Genomic DNA, 22,994 nt, shown 5'->3' on the forward strand with positions numbered 1-22,994 from the left:
TGGGTTTGCTGTATGTGGTCACAACTGCTTAACTTACATCGCTCCTGAAATAAGCCTTGACTGCTTGCGCCACGCCGCCTAGAGGGTGAGCAGGGGTTATTTTGAGAGAGTAATTCCCTTGCCCTGACTAGAGGATAGTGTCCCTGCTTGTCACAAGTACCTACCTGTGCCAACCAGACACCCCCAATTCTAACACCTACCTTGTTCCCAGGGGTAGATAGGCGTATAATATGTTATAAGCAAACTCCTTATTCTATCCTATGGGATGGGGAGTTTGCAATAGTGAAAAACAAAATTGGCATTATTTCACCATCAGGACATTATGGGATGGGGAGTTTGCAATAGTAAAAAAAGAAATTGGCAGTATTTCACTATCAGGACATTCCACACACATCTGGGCATGTCCCACATTTCACATACACTGCACCCTGCCCACAGGGGTACCTTGGGCCTACCTTAGGGGTGACTAACATGTAGGAAAAGGGAAGGTTAGGTCCTAGCAAGTGGGTGCACTTGCCAACTTGACATGGTAGTACTAGACTGCACACAGGCACTGCAATGGCAGGAATGAGGTACATTTAAAGGCTGCTTATGTGGGCGGCACAACCAGTGCTGGAAGTAAATGTAAATGTAAATGTATAGGCATTTATATAGCGCACTACTTACCCGTAGGGTCCCAAGGCGCTTCGACCGCTGCGAAACCCTTCCTGGCTTCCCTGAGAGATGGTCCCTTAATGGGTATCTCCAGGGTGAGACCAGGCATCCCCGGCGGTCTGGTGGGGCCGTTAGTGAAGATGAGGCAAGCTAATGCCCAGAGTTGCCGAGTGTGAACGCTGATCAGAGTGGGCACCGAGGCGAGAGAATTATCGAGTCCGCTGACCCTGGTCCAGAAACCTGCCGCGCCGGGAATCGAACCCTGGTCCCGGGCCGTCCTCTGCTCTCGGGTCTGCCGCCTCTAACCAGTGAGCCACACTACTTCACTAGCGGTACAAAAGGGGGTGGTGATGGACGGAGCATCTGAACCAATCAAACACTCACACCCAGTCAAAAGATTTGGGTTTAATCCATCACCGTTCTTTAGCCCACTCTGCCACCCAAGTTCAGACATGGCCATATGCAAATCAGTCTGACTCTGTGCCCCATGGGAACAGTCCAGCCCGAACTGCCAAGCCATGCCTTCCCTGGACCAGAAACAAGCTTCCGAGGACCGGTTTCTGGCATTACAGCCGTCTTCAGCCCGGCTTGCTTGAATCCAGTGGCAAAGTGAGCAAGGGACTCACGTCTGAGCATACCCTGCCACACTTATGACGGCCAAAGTGGTACAAAAGGGGCCCAGATCTCTGTACTGGGGTGAATGTATGACATTGTTCTGCATTCTGTCCATCAACTGTTGGTTTTGCATTTGTCACCCCGAGTGGGATGGGTATGCTCAGATGTGAGTCCCATGCTCTCCACACCACTGGAGTCAAGCTATCCTGGCTGAAGACGGCTGTTAGCCAGAAACCGGTCCTAGGATGCTTGATTCCGGTCCAGGAAAGACATGGCTTGGCAGTTCGGGCTGGACTGTTCCCATGAGACACAGGGTCAAGGCTGATTGCATATGGCCATGTCTGAACTGGGGTGGTGTGGAGTGCAAAAAAACGATGGATTTAGGCCCAGATCTCTGTACTGGGGTGAATGTATGACATTGTTCTGCATTCTGTCCATCAACTGTTGGTTTTGCATTTGTCACCCCGAGTGGGATGGGTATGCTCAGACCTGAGTCCCATGCTCTCCACACCACTGGAGTCAAGCTATCCTGGCTGAAGACGGCTGATAGCCAGAAACCGGTCCTAGGATGCTTGATTCCGGTCCAGGAAAATAATGGCTTGGCAGTTCGGGCTGGACTGTTCCCATGAGGCATAGGGTCACGGCTGATTGCATATGGCCATGTCTGAACTGGGGTGGTGTGGAGTGCAAAAAAACGATGGATTGAGGCCCAGATCTCTGTACTGGGGTGAATGTATGACATTGTTCTGCATTCTGTCCATTAACTGTTGGTTTTGCATTTGTCACCCCGAGTGGGATGGGTATGCTCAGACGTGAGTCCCATGCTCTCCACAGCACTGGAGTCAAGCTATCCTGGCTGAAGACGGCTGATAGCCAGAAACCGGTCCTAGGATGCTTGATTCCGGTCCAGGAAAGACATGGCTTGGCAGTTCGGGCTGAACTGTTCCCATGAGGCACAGGGTCAAGGCTGATTGCATATGGCCATGTCTGAACTGGGGTGGTGTGGAGTGCAAAAAAACGATGGATTTAGGCCCAGATCTCTGTACTGGGGTGAATGTATGACATAGTTCTGCATTCTGTCCATCAACTGTTGGTTTTGCATTTGTCACCCCGAGTGGGATGGGTATGCTCAGACGTGAGTCCCATGTTCTCCACACCACTGGAGTCAAGCTATCCTGGCTGAAGATGGCTGATAGCCAGAAACCGGTCCTAGGATACTATCCGGTCCAGGAAAGACATGGCTTGGCAGATCGGGCTGGACTGTTCCCATGAGACACAGGGTCAAGGCTGATTGCATATGGGCATGTCTGAACTGGGGTGGTGTGGAGTGCAAAACAAGATGGATTTAGGCCCAGATCTCTGTACTGGGGTGAATGTATGACATTGTTATGCATTCTGTCCATCAACTGTTGGTTTTGCATTTGTCACCCCCAGTGGGATGGGTATGCTCAGACGTGAGTCTTATGCTCTCCACACCACTGGAGTCAAGCTATCCTGGCTGAAGACGGCTGATAGCCAGAAACCGGTCCTAGGATGCTTGATTCCGGTCCAGAAAAGACATGGCTTGGCAGTTCGGGCTGGACTGTTCCCATGAGGCACAGGGTCAAGGCTGATTGCATATGGCCATGTCTGAACTGGGGTGGTGTTGAGTGCAAAATAACGATGGATTTAGGCCCAGATCTCTGTACTGGGGTGAATGTATGACATTGTTCTGCATTCTGTCCATCAACTGTTTGTTTTGCGGAAGTCCACTAGCAGCATTTGATTTATAAGTCATAGGCAGGGTGCATTGTAAGTATAAGGTAGGACGAGCCCTGATGTGTGTGGCATGTCCTAATAGTGAATTACAGCCATTTTCGTTTTTCACTATTGCAAGGCTACCTGTTCTCCATAGGCCAGAATAGGCTGTTAGAATTGTTACATTCTATAATCCTAACAGACTCAGAGAACATGGTAGAAATTCGAGTTTAGTATGCCTGGACTCATAAAATACATCTTTTAGTAAAGTTTATTTTAATATTCTGTGTTTGCAAATACCACTTTTAGAAAGTAGGTATTTGCTTGCCTAACCATTTGTGCCCGCCTCTGCTAAGTTGTGTATTCCTTGTCTGGGTTTGTGTGTGACAGGACTGGGGTATTCCAGGAGACAGGCTGAGTCAGCCCGATGGTGAATAGGTAGATCTGCATCCAGATGGTAGGGAGGCATTGCACCTGGGACCTGAATAGGGCTAGGGCTTCCCTCTACAATGCTGGCTCCACCCCCTGTGGTGTGTCTGATGTTTCTGCCCTGCACACTGAAAGAAGATGAGGAAGACTGTCAATAAAGTGCTCCAGGACTGTACTTGCCTTCCACAATGCTGGCTCCACCTCCTGTGGGGCGTCTGATGTGCCTGCCTTGTGCTGTGAAAGGGAAGGAGAAGTCTGGTAAACAGAGTGCTTCAGAACTGTCTTGAACTGGGCACAGGCCCCTCTCCCCTCAGAGAACAAAGGATTTTGGGGTATAAGTATTGGGACCCTGGGCCCATGAAATTAGATCATTCCTGGAACTGACAAGACGAAACCTCTGCTGAGGAGAAGGAAACTGAAGAAACTGAGGAGAGACTATTCCCAAGCTGAAGCGCTGCTTGGGGGATTGGCCTGCAGTGGTTACCTGACTTCCAAAGAGAGGAGAAAGAACTTTGGACTTTTCTTTCACTTGTGCAAAGATCTCCAAGGGCTTGGAAGAGAGCTTGCCCCCTGACCGAAGTCCCAGGACCAGTGGACTTCACCAGCCTTTGTGAAATGCTGCTGGAAACAAGTGGCTACAGAGGCAGGGAGCTGTGACCGACTCTCACGACCGGTCCGGTGTCCTGTAGGCACCACACCCAGCAACTTCCGCCTCGTACAACGCAAGCTCTGCGCTCACCGACCCCGTCAACGAGCCGTAGCCTGCACGGCGACTGGAAGGACACCGCGACGTGCAACGCCTCGCTACACCGATTCAAACTGGCCTGACCGACGCGATCACTGCTGCTGATTTCGAGTCCTGTGACTGCACCGGAGTTGGGCACCGCTTCCATGCTTTGCGACGCACCGCCTGACTCGCACCGCTGTCCGGACTGATCGAGGCCAGCTCCCAAACTCCGGCTCGTTCCCCGCACCGTAAAGCTGGAAGCACCGCAATGAGCAACGTCTGCCTCGAACAACGCAAGCTCTGAGCTCACCGACTCCGTCAACGAGCCGTAGCCTGCACCGTGACTGAAGGACACCGTGACCTGCAACGCTTTCTTTTTCTACAACGCGACGATCACCGGAACCGGCTTGCACGTCCGTGTCTGCCTCCCCAAGTAAAAGGTACTGTGACTGAGTCTGTCGACATTTGAGTGGGCCCGGACCGCCGCAGTCTGCTGGATTTGTTAGACTCTGTGTTCTTTTCAGCAGCGCTGTAGCCGGACAAGGTTACCGACTCGCACAGAACCTTGAACTAGGCTTTTTAAACCTGAACTCTTGAAATTTGATAGTACTGTGGATTCTTTTTGTCGTTTATTGGTCTTTTGGTAACTCTATATAAAGTATAACTTATTTTTGATATAAAACCTGTGTGGTGTCCATTTGTAGTGTTGTCACTGGGTTTGCTGTATGTGGTCACAACTGCTTAACTTACATCGCTCCTGAAATAAGCCTTGACTGCTTGCGCCACGCCGCCTAGAGGGTGAGCAGGGGTTATTTTGAGAGAGTAATTCCCTTGCCCTGACTAGAGGAGAGTGTCCCTGCTTGTCACAAGTACCTACCTGTGCCAACCAGAGACCCCCAATTCTAACACCTACCTTGTTCCCAGGGGTAGATAGGCGTATAATATGTTATAAGCAAACTCCTTATTCTATCCTATGGGATGGGGAGTTTGCAATAGTGAAAAACAAAATTGGCATTATTTCACCATCAGGACATTATGGGATGGGGAGTTTGCAATAGTAAAAAAAGAAATTGGCAGTATTTCACCATCAGGACATTATGGGATGGGGAGTTTGCAATAGTAAAAAAAGAAATTGGCAGTATTTCACTATCAGGACATTCCACACACATCTGGGCATGTCCCAAATTTCACATACACTGCACCCTGCCCACAGGGGTACCTTGGGCCTACCTTAGGGGTGACTAACATGTAGGAAAAGGTAAGGTTAGGTCCTAGCAAGTGGGTGCACTTGCCAACTTGACATGGTAGTACTAGACTGCACACAGGCACTGCAATGGCAGGAATGAGGTACATTTAAAGGCTGCTTATGTGGGCGGCACAACCAGTGCTGGAAGCCCACTAGCGGTACAAAAGGGGGTGGTGATGGACGGAGCATCTGAACCAATCAAACACTCACACCCAGTCAAAAGATCTGGGTTTAATCCATCACCGTTCTTTAGCCCACTCTGCCACCCAAGTTCAGACATGGCCATATGCAAATCAGTCTGACTCTGTGCCCCATGGGAACAGTCCAGCCCGAACTGCCAAGCAATGCCTTCCCTGGACCAGAAACAAGCTTCCGAGGACCGGTTTCTGGCATTACAGCCGTCTTCAGCCCGGCTTGCTTGAATCCAGTGGCAAGGTGAGCAAGGGACTCACGTCTGAGCATACCCTGCCACACTTATGACGGCCAAAGTGGAACAAAAGGGGCCCAGATCTCTGTACTGGGGTGAATGTATGACATTGTTCTGCATTCTGTCCATCAACTGTTGGTTTTGCATTTGTCACCGTGAGTGGGATGGTTATGCTCAGATGTGAGTCCCATGCTCTCCACACCACTGGAGTCAAGCTATCCTGGCTGAAGACGGCTGTTAGCCAGAAACCGGTCCTAGGATGCTTGATTCCGGTCCAGGAAAGACATGGCTTGGCAGTTCGGGCTGGACTGTTCCCATGAGACACAGGGTCAAGGCTGATTGCATATGGCCATGTCTGAACTGGGGTGGTGTGGAGTGCAAAAAAACGATGGATTTAGGCCCAGATCTCTGTACTGGGGTGAATGTATGACATTGTTCTGCATTCTGTCCATCAACTGTTGGTTTTGCATTTGTCACCCCGAGTGGGATGGGTATGCTCAGACCTGAGTCCCATGCTCTCCACACCACTGGAGTCAAGCTATCCTGGCTGAAGACGGCTGATAGCCAGAAACCGGTCCTAGGATGCTTGATTCCGGTCCAGGAAAAACATGGCTTGGCAGTTCGGGCTGGACTGTTCCCATGAGGCATAGGGTCACGGCTGATTGCATATGGCCATGTCTAAACTGGGGTGGTGTGGAGTGCAAAAAAACGATGGATTGAGGCCCAGATCTCTGTACTGGGGTGAATGTATGACATTGTTCTGCATTCTGTCCATTAACTGTTGGTTTTGCATTTGTCACCCCGAGTGGGATGGGTATGCTCAGACGTGAGTCCCATGCTCTCCACAGCACTGGAGTCAAGCTATCCTGGCTGAAGACGGCTGATAGCCAGAAACCGGTCCTAGGATGCTTGATTCCGGTCCAGGAAAGACATGGCTTGGCAGTTCGGGCTGAACTGTTCCCATGAGGCACAGGGTCAAGGCTGATTGCATATGGCCATGTCTGAACTGGGGTGGTGTGGAGTGCAAAAAAACGATGGATTTAGGCCCAGATCTCTGTACTGGGGTGAATGTATGACATTGTTCTGCATTCTGTCCATCAACTGTTGGTTTTGCACTTGTCACCCCGAGTGGGATGGGTATGCTCAGACGTGAGTCCCATGCTCTCCACACCACTGGAGTCAAGCTATCCTGGCTGAAGATGGCTGATAGCCAGAAACCGGTCCTAGGATGCTTGATTCCGGTCCAGGAAAGACATGGCTTGGCAGTTCGGGCTGGACTGTTCCCATGAGACACAGGGTCAAGGCTGATTGCATATGGCCATGTCTGAACTGGGGTGGTGTGGAGTGCAAAACAAGATGGATTTAGGCCCAGATCTCTGTACTGGGGTGAATGTATGACATTGTTATGCATTCTGTCCATCAACTGTTGGTTTTGCATTTGTCACCCCCAGTGGGATGGGTATGCTCAGACGTGAGTCTTATGCTCTCCACACCACTGGAGTCAAGCTATCCTGGCTGAAGACGGCTGATAGCCAGAAACCGGTCCTAGGATGCTTGATTCCGGTCCAGAAAAGACATGGCTTGGCAGTTCGGGCTGGACTGTTCCCATGAGGCACAGGGTCAAGGCTGATTGCATATGGCCATGTCTGAACTGGGGTGGTGTTGAGTGCAAAATAACGATGGATTTAGGCCCAGATCTCTGTACTGGGGTGAATGTATGACATTGTTCTGCATTCTGTCCATCAACTGTTTGTTTTGCGGAAGTCCACTAGCAGCATTTGATTTATAAGTCATAGGCAGGGTGCATTGTAAGTATAAGGTAGGACGAGCCCTGATGTGTGTGGCATGTCCTAATAGTGAATTACAGCCATTTTCGTTTTTCACTATTGCAAGGCTACCTGTTCTCCATAGGCCAGAATAGGCTGTTAGAATTGTTACATTCTATAATCCTAACAGACTCAGAGAACATGGTAGAAATTCGAGTTTAGTATGCCTGGACTCATAAAATACATCTTTTAGTAAAGTTTATTTTAATATTCTGTGTTTGCAAATACCACTTTTAGAAAGTAGGTATTTGCTTGCCTAACCATTTGTGCCCGCCTCTCCTACGTTGTGTATTCCTTGTCTGGGTTTGTGTGTGACAGGACTGGGGTATTCCAGGAGACAGGCTGAGTCAGCCCGATGGTGAATAGGTAGATCTGCATCCAGATGGTAGGGAGGCATTGCACCTGGGACCTGAATAGGGCTAGGGCTTCCCTCTACAATGCTGGCTCCACCCCCTGTGGTGTGTCTGATGTTTCTGCCCTGCACACTGAAAGAAGATGAGGAAGACTGTCAATAAAGTGCTCCAGGACTGTACTTGCCTTCCACAATGCTGGCTCCACCTCCTGTGGGGCGTCTGATGTGCCTGCCTTGTGCTGTGAAAGGGAAGGAGAAGTCTGGTAAACAGAGTGCTTCAGAACTGTCTTGAACTGGGCACAGGCCCCTCTCCCCTCAGAGAACAAAGGATTTTGGGGTATAAGTATTGGGACCCTGGGCCCATGAAATTAGATCATTCCTGGAACTGACAAGACGAAACCTCTGCTGAGGAGAAGGAAACTGAAGAAACTGAGGAGAGACTATTCCCAAGCTGAAGCGCTGCTTGGGGGATTGGCCTGCAGTGGTTACCTGACTTCCAAAGAGAGGAGAAAGAACTTTGGACTTTTCTTTTACTTGTGCAAAGATCTCCAAGGGCTTGGAAGAGAGCTTGCCCCCTGACCGAAGTCCCAGGACCAGTGGACTTCACCAGCCTTTGTGAAATGCTGCTGGAAACAAGTGGCTACAGAGGCAGGGAGCTGTGACCGACTCTCACGACCGGTCCGGTGTCCTGTAGGCACCACACCCAGCAACTTCCGCCTCGTACAACGCAAGCTCTGCGCTCACCGACCCCGTCAACGAGCCGTAGCCTGCACGGCGACTGGAAGGACACCGCGACGTGCAACGCCTCGCTACACCGATTCAAACTGGCCTGACCGACGCGATCACTGCTGCTGATTTCGAGTCCTGTGACTGCACCGGAGTTGGGCACCGCTTCCATGCTTTGCGACGCACCGCCTGACTCGCACCGCTGTCCGGACTGATCGAGGCCAGCTCCCAAACTCCGGCTCGTTCCCCGCACCGTAAAGCTGGAAGCACCGCAATGAGCAACGTCTGCCTCGAACAACGCAAGCTCTGAGCTCACCGACTCCGTCAACGAGCCGTAGCCTGCACCGTGACTGAAGGACACCGTGACCTGCAACGCTTTCTTTTTCTACAACGCGACGATCACCGGAACCGGCTTGCACGTCCGTGTCTGCCTCCCCAAGTAAAAGGTACTGTGACTGAGTCTGTCGACATTTGAGTGGGCCCGGACCGCCGCAGTCTGCTGGATTTGTTAGACTCTGTGTTCTTTTCAGCAGCGCTGTAGCCGGACAAGGTTACCGACTCGCACAGAACCTTGAACTAGGCTTTTTAAACCTGAACTCTTGAAATTTGATAGTACTGTGGATTCTTTTTGTCGTTTATTGGTCTTTTGGTAACTCTATATAAAGTATAACTTATTTTTGATATAAAACCTGTGTGGTGTCCATTTGTAGTGTTGTCACTGGGTTTGCTGTATGTGGTCACAACTGCTTAACTTACATCGCTCCTGAAATAAGCCTTGACTGCTTGCGCCACGCCGCCTAGAGGGTGAGCAGGGGTTATTTTGAGAGAGTAATTCCCTTGCCCTGACTAGAGGAGAGTGTCCCTGCTTGTCACAAGTACCTACCTGTGCCAACCAGAGACCCCCAATTCTAACACCTACCTTGTTCCCAGGGGTAGATAGGCGTATAATATGTTATAAGCAAACTCCTTATTCTATCCTATGGGATGGGGAGTTTGCAATAGTGAAAAACAAAATTGGCATTATTTCACCATCAGGACATTATGGGATGGGGAGTTTGCAATAGTAAAAAAAGAAATTGGCAGTATTTCACCATCAGGACATTATGGGATGGGGAGTTTGCAATAGTAAAAAAAGAAATTGGCAGTATTTCACTATCAGGGCATTCCACACACATCTGGGCATGTCCCAAATTTCACATACACTGCACCCTGCCCACAGGGGTACCTTGGGCCTACCTTAGGGGTGACTAACATGTAGGAACAGGTAAGGTTAGGTCCTAGCAAGTGGGTGCACTTGCCAACTTGACATGGTAGTACTAGACTGCACACAGGCACTGCAATGGCAGGAATGAGGTACATTTAAAGGCTGCTTATGTGGGCGGCACAACCAGTGCTGGAAGCCCACTAGCGGTACAAAAGGGGGTGGTGATGGACGGAGCATCTGAACCAATCAAACACTCACACCCAGTCAAAAGATCTGGGTTTAATCCATCACCGTTCTTTAGCCCACTCTGCCACCCAAGTTCAGACATGGCCATATGCAAATCAGTCTGACTCTGTGCCCCATGGGAACAGTCCAGCCCGAACTGCCAAGCAATGCCTTCCCTGGACCAGAAACAAGCTTCCGAGGACCGGTTTCTGGCATTACAGCCGTCTTCAGCCCGGCTTGCTTGAATCCAGTGGCAAGGTGAGCAAGGGACTCACGTCTGAGCATACCCTGCCACACTTATGACAGCCAAAGTGGAACAAAAGGGGCCCAGATCTCTGTACTGGGGTGAATGTATGACATTGTTCTGCATTCTGTCCATCAACTGTTGGTTTTGCATTTGTCACCGTGAGTGGGATGGTTATGCTCAGATGTGAGTCCCATGCTCTCCACACCACTGGAGTCAAGCTATCCTGGCTGAAGACGGCTGTTAGCCAGAAACCGGTCCTAGGATGCTTGATTCCGGTCCAGGAAAGACATGGCTTGGCAGTTCGGGCTGGACTGTTCCCATGAGACACAGGGTCAAGGCTGATTGCATATGGCCATGTCTGAACTGGGGTGGTGTGGAGTGCAAAAAAACGATGGATTTAGGCCCAGATCTCTGTACTGGGGTGAATGTATGACATTGTTCTGCATTCTGTCCATCAACTGTTGGTTTTGCATTTGTCACCCCGAGTGGGATGGGTATACTCAGACCTGAGTCCCATGCTCTCCACACCACTGGAGTCAAGCTATCCTGGCTGAAGACGGCTGATAGCCAGAAACCGGTCCTAGGATGCTTGATTCCGGTCCAGGAAAAACATGGCTTGGCAGTTCGGGCTGGACTGTTCCCATGAGGCATAGGGTCACGGCTGATTGCATATGGCCATGTCTAAACTGGGGTGGTGTGGAGTGCAAAAAAACGATGGATTGAGGCCCAGATCTCTGTACTGGGGTGAATGTATGACATTGTTCTGCATTCTGTCCATTAACTGTTGGTTTTGCATTTGTCACCCCGAGTGGGATGGGTATGCTCAGACGTGAGTCCCATGCTCTCCACAGCACTGGAGTCAAGCTATCCTGGCTGAAGACGGCTGATAGCCAGAAACCGGTCCTAGGATGCTTGATTCCGGTCCAGGAAAGACATGGCTTGGCAGTTCGGGCTGAACTGTTCCCATGAGGCACAGGGTCAAGGCTGATTGCATATGGCCATGTCTGAACTGGGGTGGTGTGGAGTGCAAAAAAACGATGGATTTAGGCCCAGATCTCTGTACTGGGGTGAATGTATGACATTGTTCTGCATTCTGTCCATCAACTGTTGGTTTTGCACTTGTCACCCCGAGTGGGATGGGTATGCTCAGACGTGAGTCCCATGCTCTCCACACTACTGGAGTCAAGCTATCCTGGCTGAAGATGGCTGATAGCCAGAAACCGGTCCTAGGATGCTTGATTCCGGTCCAGGAAAGACATGGCTTGGCAGTTCGGGCTGGACTGTTCCCATGAGACACAGGGTCAAGGCTGATTGCATATGGCCATGTCTGAACTGGGGTGGTGTGGAGTGCAAAACAAGATGGATTTAGGCCCAGATCTCTGTACTGGGGTGAATGTATGACATTGTTATGCATTCTGTCCATCAACTGTTGGTTTTGCATTTGTCACCCCCAGTGGGATGGGTATGCTCAGACGTGAGTCTTATGCTCTCCACACCACTGGAGTCAAGCTATCCTGGCTGAAGACGGCTGATAGCCAGAAACCGGTCCTAGGATGCTTGATTCCGGTCCAGGAAAGACATGGCTTGGCAGTTCGGGCTGGACTGTTCCCATGAGGCACAGGGTCAAGGCTGATTGCATATGGCCATGTCTGAACTGGGGTGGTGTTGAGTGCAAAATAACGATGGATTTAGGCCCAGATCTCTGTACTGGGGTGAATGTATGACATTGTTCTGCATTCTGTCCATCAACTGTTTGTTTTGCGGAAGTCCACTAGCAGCACTTGATTTACAGGCCATAGGCAGACACAGTGCACTGTACTAGGGACTGATTAGTAAATCAAATCACCCAATTATGGAAACCCCAATCCATACATTCAATTTACAGGGAGAACATATGCACTTTAGCACTGATCAGCAGTGGTGAAGTGCCCAGAGTCATAAAACAAACAAAAACAGGTCAGAAACAGAAGGCCACAAAGCATAAAGTCTCTGGATAAACCTGCTGTAACAGCCGGGTCTAACAGCATACCTTTGGAGTAGCCAGCCTCAAGCTGAATTGGAGGGAATCAACTCTGGTACTGGCCGGTCAGATTCAAAAGAACATTGACAACTGGCTTTAATGTTATGTTATGTTATGTTATGTTATGTTATATTTACTTTTGTATAGCGCACGGCTACTCAAAAAGAGTGTCCCGGCGCTTTGAGTAAGGAGGACTACAGTACAATAACATAACACAGTTAAAAAAAAGAAGGAGACAGCGATAAAGAGGGCAAACCAAATATATGCAGCCTACTGGGTAAACAACCAGGTTTTAAGACCTTTTCTAAAGGCAAGTAGGCTGGTGGCTCCCCGAAGTGTGAGCGGCAGAGAGTTCCACAACTGTGGCGCCAGTAGTCCAAAGGAGCGACCTCCCAGGCGAGCTCTCTTCACTCGCGGGACCACCGCCAAGAACAAAAATTCCGATCTCAAGGAACGAACAGGGTGGTAGAATGCAAGTCTCTTTTGGAGGTACTTTGCTCCAACCGCATGGAGGGCCTTATAGGCCAAGGTCAAAGCCTTGAAGGCGATCCGCTTGCGGATTGGAAGCCAGTGCAAAGTCTGCAGCAAGCCTGCTGCACTGGCACGTCTATTCAGACTAAAAGATGCTGTTTGCGTGTGTTTACACATTACAGTCAGACATGTTGGCTTTGGCATAGCTTGTTAGTATGACTGGAGGTTTAAAAACAGACTAAACAACAAGCCTATCAAAAGAGCATCAGAGTCTGGAGGAGTTATAATCATCTTGGCAGTCGAAGCTGTGGCAGGTTTATAAGAGCTGTCTCTGTGTAATCTACTGCTCTGCCTCTCGTCTTTTCTGTTTTGCAAAAGATCTTAAAACAATCGGTTCGTAGTTCACCAAGTAAAGTAACATATTTGCTCCCGAACAAAGTTTCAGCAATTGTGCAAGTTTATTATTTTGTAAGGCTGATCGTATTTGGATATTTTCTATTTTGACTTTGATTGACAGTGCTACTGTAATATATATTTTTGATTGGCCCCTTATTCACTTATTAGGGATCATGTAATTAACTTCCTTTCCCATCACACATTTGTACTCACTTGCTGGTTGTACTCTATAAGCAATGGTACTGAGGAGAAAGGTGGAATAGGTCATAATGGACTTTATACCTGATTTTAGATGGCCCAACAGTCAGAGGAGACAAAGGAATAGTAAAGTAACAACGAAGAGTATGGAGCTTAATAGGAATGAAAGTGAAGCAAGAGAAGGGTAAATAGAAAGAAATAGGCAGTAGGAAATGAGTGAGAGGAAGGGAAGTAAAAGGGGAGAATCACAGAGAAATGGAGAGGGTCGAAAAGAACTGAAAAGGAGAACATGATCAAAAGACTCAGGGGAGAATGTGCCGGAAAATGGGGAGAAAAAGAGACAAGAAAAATGGGAATGTAGAGAAGCAGATGTGAGGTAAAGGGAAGTAAAATGTAAAAACTTAAGACAAAAAGTGAAACACAAACGTGGTGCAGTAGGAGGGGAATCTGGAGAAGATGAGAAGAGGAGAAAAGTGTCGAAAGGAAGTAAGAAGAATGAGATAGTAAATACATTTGAGAAAGAACTTTACATGGGTAGAAGGAACAATGAGAAATATAAAAAATCACAAGGTTTTTTAATGTGGCTCCATCTTTACCCGGGCTAAAGAATAACATATTTCCAAACCTTGCAGTCACTCTGACATCAATAATAACGGGCCACACGTCTCTTGTAGCATGCTTTATCTTGCAATGATTTGACCAATGCCACAATTACAATGATAACGGATTGCACTCGATAGAGGTACAGGGCTTTGCTGTGAATAAGCCAAAGATGTATTGCTATTTACCATTGCGGGATTCATGAACTCTTCTAAATAAGTCTTGCACAGTCTTCTGTCCCAATCATCGGTGATGTGCCCACCATACATGATCTCACCAAACAGGTAACACAAATCCTCCCAAGGAACCTGGAGACAAGACAAAGAGGCAATCAATGATTTTGTCTTCACAGCCCAACAATGCATATTTAGTCACATGTCCTTGTTTGACACACCTGGTCTTTACCACATTTCACTTCCACTGGTACTGACATTTGTTTGGCTTAATCTTTGCACTCTACCAACGCCCCAGCACTTACCAGACCCAACAAGCTGTTCGAGCACCTTTGAAGAAATACCCACAGAAAAGCACATCTTCAACTACATCCATTGTGCCAAGTCAGCAAGAATATCACATCGAAACAGAAACCACGAAGCATATTGGCTTTGCAATGCAATATGATGTGCATATTCACAAAAGCCATCCGAGGGTCATAGCTGTTCTTTGCAATGAACAAGTAGTCTGACGAATGTTACCCCATGTCTGAAAGCAAAAACAACTTTCTTGTGTAGCTAGCTATAACACAAGAGTACATCAATACCATAGCCTGTGTTTACATTGTGATTAACACTTTGGCCCAGGTTTGTTACCACTTTGCGCTATCACAAAGTTATGAAAAGTTACTCACAGCGGTGCAAAACAACATATTCGTAAGACTATTGTGCTAGAAAGCTGCCCTTTTATCAGAGTATACGTGTTTTGCTCAGCTTTACTTCAATATATTATTACTGGTGCATTACAGAGCAAACACCCACATTTTTGGATGCAATGCCTTATCTACTAAGCATGCATTAGGCAAGCACGTGCACTTTTATCCCTTTATGATAACATATCTGCACCTTTATGGGTTAAACTTAAACACACATTCTTTGCTGATTTCTCTTTGAGGAAATCATTCACGTCTAATTGGCATGCTTTACCCAAAAATCATATATTTAAGTATACACATGTTGTTGCTCGTAAATACCGCATTCCCAAATACTCCCTCCCTCCCTAAGATGATTCTTTTCTTTTATAATCGGTGAAAAATAAATAGCTAAAAATCACTGGGAAGTCTTTTGTTGGAAGGACTGGAAAGGGGGTGCGGGTTTCTTAGATCAAGCAAAAGTTCCTACATGATACCTTTTGAGGCATCGGACACCGCATGCTCATTTCCTAACAAATAGTTTAATAACGACATGTTATTGCATGCCTCCCTTTCAACTGTAATATCAGGGTCTTCAAATTAACTTCCACTTAATGATATTTCACCATGAAATGTTCACAGTTTGATTTGAAATGGTAATGTACAAAAAGCAACTGTGTTTGATGTGCAATTTTGGAACAAACTACTTAAATTGCTCAAAATTGTTTTTCATTTATGATAAATTACTTCTTACTCCCGTTCATATTTGGATGTTTGATATTTCTGTGTATAACCTATGTTGGTCTTGTAAAAGTGAAGAAGGTATGTTTCTTCAAATGGTATCTTATTGTAAATATGTTAATTCATTCTGGAAAATAATATGGTCTAAATGTCATGCTCTGTCATTTTTAGCCTTTTGTTGTAACTTTACTTACAGTGTTATATTACGACACCTTTTATTGCCATTCTCTTACGCAAGTAACTTCGTATTAGAAGGGTTTCTCTAAATTATCCTTCCAGCCTTTGTGGAAACATATATGCGACAACCATAGACATGAAAGTGTTTCTGCGTTGGACACTAATAGGAAAATTAGAAATTAATAGTTGTTATGTGTGCATCTAACTGCACATTCCTCACCTTGTGAATAATCCCCCAGTCATCAGACTGAATTGGGAAACTCAAAAAGCAGTACTCTTGCGCGCAGGTAGGTGGAGTTGTGCTGCTCTTCACAAACATCGCTCCACTCCAGAAGTGACTAGCATGCTGCATATAGGCGCCACCCAGACGAGCTCAAGTCAGTTTCTTTCTTGTCTTCGACAAGTATTTTTTCACCAAATTCAATTTTTTGCCAGTCTGCAAGGGAAATGTGTCACGTCCCAAAACGACAGTGTGTAAACCTTGTAGGTTCTGTGGCAAATAAATGTCTGTGACATAACCCAAAAGGGTTCAGTGACAGAATATCAACACCTAAAATTTCCCCATACCACAATATCGAGTTTTGAACATCAATGTCAAAAATATTGACATGCTATATTTATAATGTTAAATACAAAAATATCGGAAAAAATATTGCTAAAAAATATAGTTGTACAAAATATTGTTTATATATATATATATATATATATATATATAAACTATAATAAATATTAAATATATTAAATAATAAAAAAAAATAGATTTAATATACATTTAACAAATATAACAATTAAACTTAATTAAAAAAAGTTTAACACATATATAGCAATTAACATATATATATTTACTTTAAATCCATTAATAAACCATAAATTTTAATTTATTTTGTCATTTTAAAATTATATAAAAATGTAACAAATAAATATATATATATATATATATACACATATACCAATAACAAAGAATCTATTAAAAACATTCTATTATGAATCAAAACATTAAACTATTTAAACTTACATTTTCCACTCCAGTCAGTGCACCAGTAGGGAGAGTGTTGGATAGCGGAGTGGTAAAAAGTACTATTCCCACTCCAGTGAGTGCAACAGTAGGGAAAGTTCTGGATAGAGGAGGGATACAATGTACTATTCTCACTCCAGTCAATGCAACAGTAGGGAAAGTGTTGGATAGCGGAGGGGTAGAATTTACAATTCCCTCTCCAGTCAGTAATACAGTAGTGAAAATGTTGGATAGCCGAGTGATACAATTTACTTTTCCCACTCGAGTCAGTGCAACAGTTGGGAAATTGTTGGATAGTGGAGAGATAAAATTTACTATTCCCACTCCAGTCAGTGCAATCGTAGGAAAAGTGTGGTGTGGTGTGGTAAAAATTAGAATTTCCACTGCAGTCAGTTAAAAATGATAAACAAACACAATATCAACAACAACAAAAACATATTTAAAACATACAATAAATCAAGAAAATATATAAAAATGTTAAAAATTAAAAATACAAATATATTTTTTATAAAACAAATATTATAATGTTAAATACTTATGACAAATACCTACAAATATTACATTAAATAAAAAAATATATATTTTTCAAACAAATAAATATTTTTAGTTAAAAATTATTTAGAAATAAAAAACATTAATTATTACATACATTAGGTTATTTACTACTTACCTTAATTATCAATTACATACATTTTAAAAACAAATTAAAACACATAAAAATGAATTATCTTCCCACCCTTTAACCCTATAATCCTCACAACCAAGAGCTAAAATTCAACTGTAAAAAACAAAGTAGACAATTAAAATGTATTTTCAATTTAAAAACTAATAGTATTTAACAACTAATTATAAAGTAAGTAAAATTAATTTACTCCCCACACTTTACCCCATAAGGCTAAAACACACACACACAGAAAATTCAACATTTACCCTAATTAATTATCCATCATCTATTATTAATGATCAACTAATTATAAATTAATTTAAAATAATTTTCTTCCCACCCTTAACCCCTATAAACCCCACAACCCACACCAAAAATGTATTACATGATTTCCATATTCAATTTTCAATTAATTTATTAATATTAATTAAAACTAATTATGAATTATTTCAACATAAATGTCTTCCCACACTTTACTCCTATAAACCCCACAACCCACACCTAAATTTACATAATTTCCATATTTAATTTTAAATAAATTATTATTTATTAACTAATTATGAATTAATTAATTAGAAATACATTATTTCTCACACTTTACCTCTATATAACCCAAAAACCACACCCAAAATTAATTACACAATTTCCATATTTACTTTTCAATTAATTATTATTAATTAACAACTAGTTATTAATGAATTAAAAAATAATTACTTCCTACCCTTTACCCCCTATAAACCCCACAACCTGCACCTAACGAAATTACAATAATTACCAATGCAATAATTAATATTAATTAACAGCCAATTAGATAATTAATAGTACATTACTTCCCACAATTAATACTATAAAATCTCAAATATTAATAAATGAATAATAATCATGAATTTATTTTAAATAAATTACTTTCCACCCTATTCCCCCTGTAACCCCACAATCTGCTACGGAACAAAAAAACACAAAATTTAATTAGAATAAAAAAAAAAATGATAACTACTAAAAATTTAACACATATATTAAAAAACAAACAATACTTATATAAAAAAATACATCACATACATTTAAAATATATACTAAAATACATAACATTAATTAAAAAAATCGATATTTCAAAGAACTATATTTTTGCAAACGATACTACTGACTTCTATATTTTTAAAACAGATATTTCTTTCCTTGAAATCGATATTTTTGGCCACGATATTGTTGCTGTCGATATTTCTGTGTCATGATATATACAATTTGAACATTTCTAACTTGATATTTTGTCTAAATACCCCCTAAAAAGGTACGCCTGTAGAGCTTGTGATCAGAGCATGACTCCAGGGCCTGTGCCCAGATGAACTAGAAGACAACATGGGACCACAAGGTGAAGCTCCACATCACTAAGGACAGGAAGACTTCACACTATGACTGGTCGAAGTAAAAAACACAAGTCCCATTCCCGAAGTCATTACTGCTGCAGGTCCATGTCACGGCAGGAATCTTCATGTAAGCCCAAAAGTAGCACAAGAAGTCAAAGCGGGAATTGGCCCTTTCCTGCCACTCTCGAACTCCTGAGAGGGTTGTGCTTCCCTGTTTCGCTCTTGAACTTGAAGAGCCAATTCCGAATTTGGTCCCAATGCAATCTGAATTTACAGGTCTGTCGAGGATGTTGCAGCAAATAGAGTCCTTTAGGGAGGCCCTGCTGCATATATTTTGCATGCTTCAGCTCCTTCTGGTGCGCCTTTGCGTTCCGCACTGGCTTTGACTGCAACTTCAGCTCCACTCCCAGCGCCGGTTCCTTTCACATCGATGCTGATGATGGTGCCAGGGGAGGTGCCATTACCCATAGGGGTCTCCGACTCCAAGGCAGCTGAATCTCAACCTCGATTGAGGCCACACTCCAATCCCATTGGAGCACAGCTTATAGCCAATCTGTCTGACTCGGAAGCCTTGCATTTACCATGTGGCAGAGCTAATACATTACATAGGTTCTTCGGCTCAGATTCGGACAATGGTCACAATATGATGATGAGAATTGGTATACTGAATTACAGGATGTCAGTCATCCGGACACCTCCTCGGACACAGTACTGATCTCTCCTCAGGTTCTGCCACACAGAAGAGTGATTTTGTTTTTGCCACGGTCATGCAGTGGGCTGTGGAGGTCCCTGAACTGCAACTCCATACAAAGGAGATCAAAACAAACGTTCTGATGGAGGTTCTTCAGGGTGGGGAGGCACCTACTTAACCTCTCTTGCAATTTAACAAGACCTTAACAGACACCCTGTTAGGCACTAGGGCAAAGCTATGCTGTGGGCCTCCAGTCAACAGGGAGGTAGCACACCACCACAGACTGGCACTGGATGATCCTGTTTTCTTGACCCATCACCATATGCCAGAAAGGCTGGGGATGCATCTACCAGTAGAGTCAACCCCAAAGTAAGACCTTATTGTTGTTTCAGTTGCTGCCCTAAGTATGACAGGTATGCCCAGTCATAGGTTCTCTGCTTACTGTACCAGTGGAAGAAAGCTACACCCAACTAAAGATCCCCAATCCGAGTAAAACTTGTCTTGGGTTAGTTGTGTTCCAGTTCAGGGCGGACCTAACCTGGCAGTTTGGGCTTCACTCTTCTTATTGGTGCAGGGTAAATATGTATTTCCTATGAATGAGTCTAAACTGAATTGGCATGATGGGTGAAAAACCATGGACTGGAGTGCAGCCTGAGCAATTGTCAGTGGCTGAGATAATTTCAAGCATTCCATACACCACCTTGATTTTGTTGCCCCCCTAAGTGTGATGGGTATGCCCAGAGATCGGTCCCATGTTCACTGTGCCGCCGGAACCAAGAAATACTTGACTGAAGAGCCCAAATGAGGGGGAACTCCGGTCTTGGGTTGCTTGTGTTCTGATTCAGGAGTGACCTGACCTAGCAGTTCAAGCTAGACTGTTCCCTTTGGAGTCATGTTGTGAGGCAAATGTGTGTTTGCAGGTTCAACCCTACTTTTAGACTATTAGGTACTAGAGTAATGACACAGAGAACCTGAGGCCTACTAACCAGACCTTAGTGTCAGTACTCTGACCCTTAAAAGTGCATATAAGTTATAACTTACTTTTAAGTCCCTAGAATATGATACCAGGGGTACCAAGGGCCTGTAAGTTACACTGTCCCTCATGGGCTGTAGCACGTATTGTGCCACTACAAATGTAACAAAGTAAAACATATCTCACAATCTGCTACTGCAGACTGGTGGAGCAGTTCTAAACTGCTAACTCGACTTTGTCATTTAAACTAATGGCAAATTCCAGCCTTTCCTTTATAATATTATAAGTCATCCCTAGGATAGGCCTGTCGAGTCCAAAGCAGGGCATGTATTTTTAGATGTTTTTACTGTAAAAACACCAAATTGTCATTTTAAATGTGGAAATGCTGGTAAATCAGTGTGCAAGAACAGGGTTACACACTGACAACTGAGCTGTACTGACTTCTGAATGGGACTACTAAAGTTGGCGCTTCAAGGTATCAAAAGAATAATTGCATCAAACCTGGCTTGGGGCCATAGTCAAATTTAGTTTAACTTGTGAGTAAAGGGCAACTTTAGAAAGTTGCCACTCTGCTGCCCACATTTTCTAGAGGCCAGTTAGGTTTCCCTGCCAAGAGTCAGCCTTCTGCCCTCTGGGGGGAAGGCTTACTGTTAGAAGAGGTTTAACCTCTCCCTGGCAGAATGCCAAACAGGGTGTGAGCTCAAACGTTAGGCTTCAAACAGGTTGTTGCCTCTGAAAGACAAATGGTGGACACACAAGACAGTCAGCTCTTTGGTTCTGGTAGATATGTTGGCATTGAGTAGGGCAAGAGTTGGCAAACTAGTTATCCCAGGGGTGTGTATCTGTCTGGTAGCCATGGCCCTAGGGTGGGCTACTAATTTCACAGTCCCAGAGAATGGGTCTGCCATCTTGGGAGAGGGGAAAATATTGCACTCAGGGAAAGATAGAGGCCACACTTTGTAGGAAGTCATCAGGTGGGAGGGGACCTGACAGTCCATTGGCCAGTAGTCACTGCATCCGAGGGCAAATTGTAAGCATAAAAGTGGCACCCAGACTTCATATCAAGTCTGCACTGGAGAGAGGATCGAAGAAGCACTACCCTGCTGTTCCCTGGATCTGGGAAAGTGAGGATATGCATAAAAGACTGGACTGCACCTGTTTATCTTTCTTCTACCAAAGACAGGACTGTGCTTGTGGTGCACTGCTTGAGGAAAGTTGTCTGAAACACACAAAAGATAATGGGAGAAATGCTTGCAATTTGTCTAACCTCTGGTGATCACTCGGGATAGCATCCCAACCCCTCGTTCTTTTGGTCACCATGTCACCTCATTTTGGTACCAGCCATATGCAGATCAGTCTTGGTTCTCATGGGAACAGTCCAGCCCGAACTGCCAGGCCAGGTCCTTCCTGAACTGGAAACAAGAATCCTGGGACCGGTTCATCATCCAGGCTAGCTTGAATCCAGTGACACAGTGAGCATGGGACCCACAACTGGGTATACCTATGCCACTAGGGTGGTACATGAAACGCACAAAAGGTGATGGGAGGAATGCTTGCAATTTGTCTAACCTCTGGCGATTGCTCAGGGTAGCATACAAACCCACTGTTCTTTTGCTCACCATGTCACCTCAGTTTGGATCCAGCAATATGCAAATCAGTCTTGACCCTGCTACTTATGGGAACAGTCCAGCACAAATTGCCAGGCCAGGTCTTCCCTGAACTGGAAACAAGTATCCTGGTCCTAGTCAGAAGAGGTGAACACCAATTGCCAGTTGGCTAACTTCCTGTTACAGCTCCAGGGCCACAAAAGATGAAGAAGCCTGCCTTGGTGAGTTGATCGCTACATCGCTTGATTGTCACTGACCGCTAAAGCCTGGCATGGGAGATGGTGTCCTCACACTCAAAAGTTGCACCTGTGTTTGCTGGACCCAGGAGAGTTGTTGAAGGGATCACTGACATAATATCGACTGACAGAATATCGACTAGCAAAAATATCGAGGAAAAAATATCTACAGACAAAACATCGCGTTTGTATCTACAAACAGGTAAGTACAAAAATATCGAGTACAAAATATCGCTTACAAAAATATAGTTTTAAAAAATATCGACTTTATTAAAAACAGTGTTAAATTAAATTAAAATTAAAAATTGATTACTAAAATATACTTAACAATACTTAAATTAACTTATAATAACTAAATAATTAATGAAAGTTATAAATAAAAAAATTTACAATCATATTTGTTAAAACACATATATATATTAACATAATATAATTAAATAATATCCAAAATTATTACCGTACGATAGCATAAGTGTAAAAAATACTATTCACACTCCACAGAGTGCAACTGTAGGGAAAGCGTTGGATAGCGTAGGGGTAAAAATTACTATTCCCACTCCGGTGGGTGCAACAGTGAAAAAA

At 44.8% G+C, this 22,994-nt stretch overlaps 1 protein-coding gene across 1 annotated transcript in view; it reads right to left on the reverse strand.

Annotated features, from left to right (window-relative positions):
* Positions 1 to 22,994, reverse strand: part of DNAH11 (dynein axonemal heavy chain 11) — a 3,642,058-nt gene that overhangs the window by 132,975 nt on the left and 3,486,089 nt on the right. The window contains exon 77 of the mRNA XM_078663510.1: positions 14,289 to 14,408. Within this exon, the coding sequence (XP_078519636.1) occupies positions 14,289 to 14,408 (120 nt within the window). The remainder of the gene's footprint in view (positions 1 to 14,288; positions 14,409 to 22,994) is intronic.

Source organism: Lissotriton helveticus, chromosome 10 (genome assembly GCF_964261635.1).
Source record: "Lissotriton helveticus chromosome 10, aLisHel1.1, whole genome shotgun sequence".
NCBI lineage: Eukaryota > Metazoa > Chordata > Amphibia > Caudata > Salamandridae > Lissotriton > Lissotriton helveticus.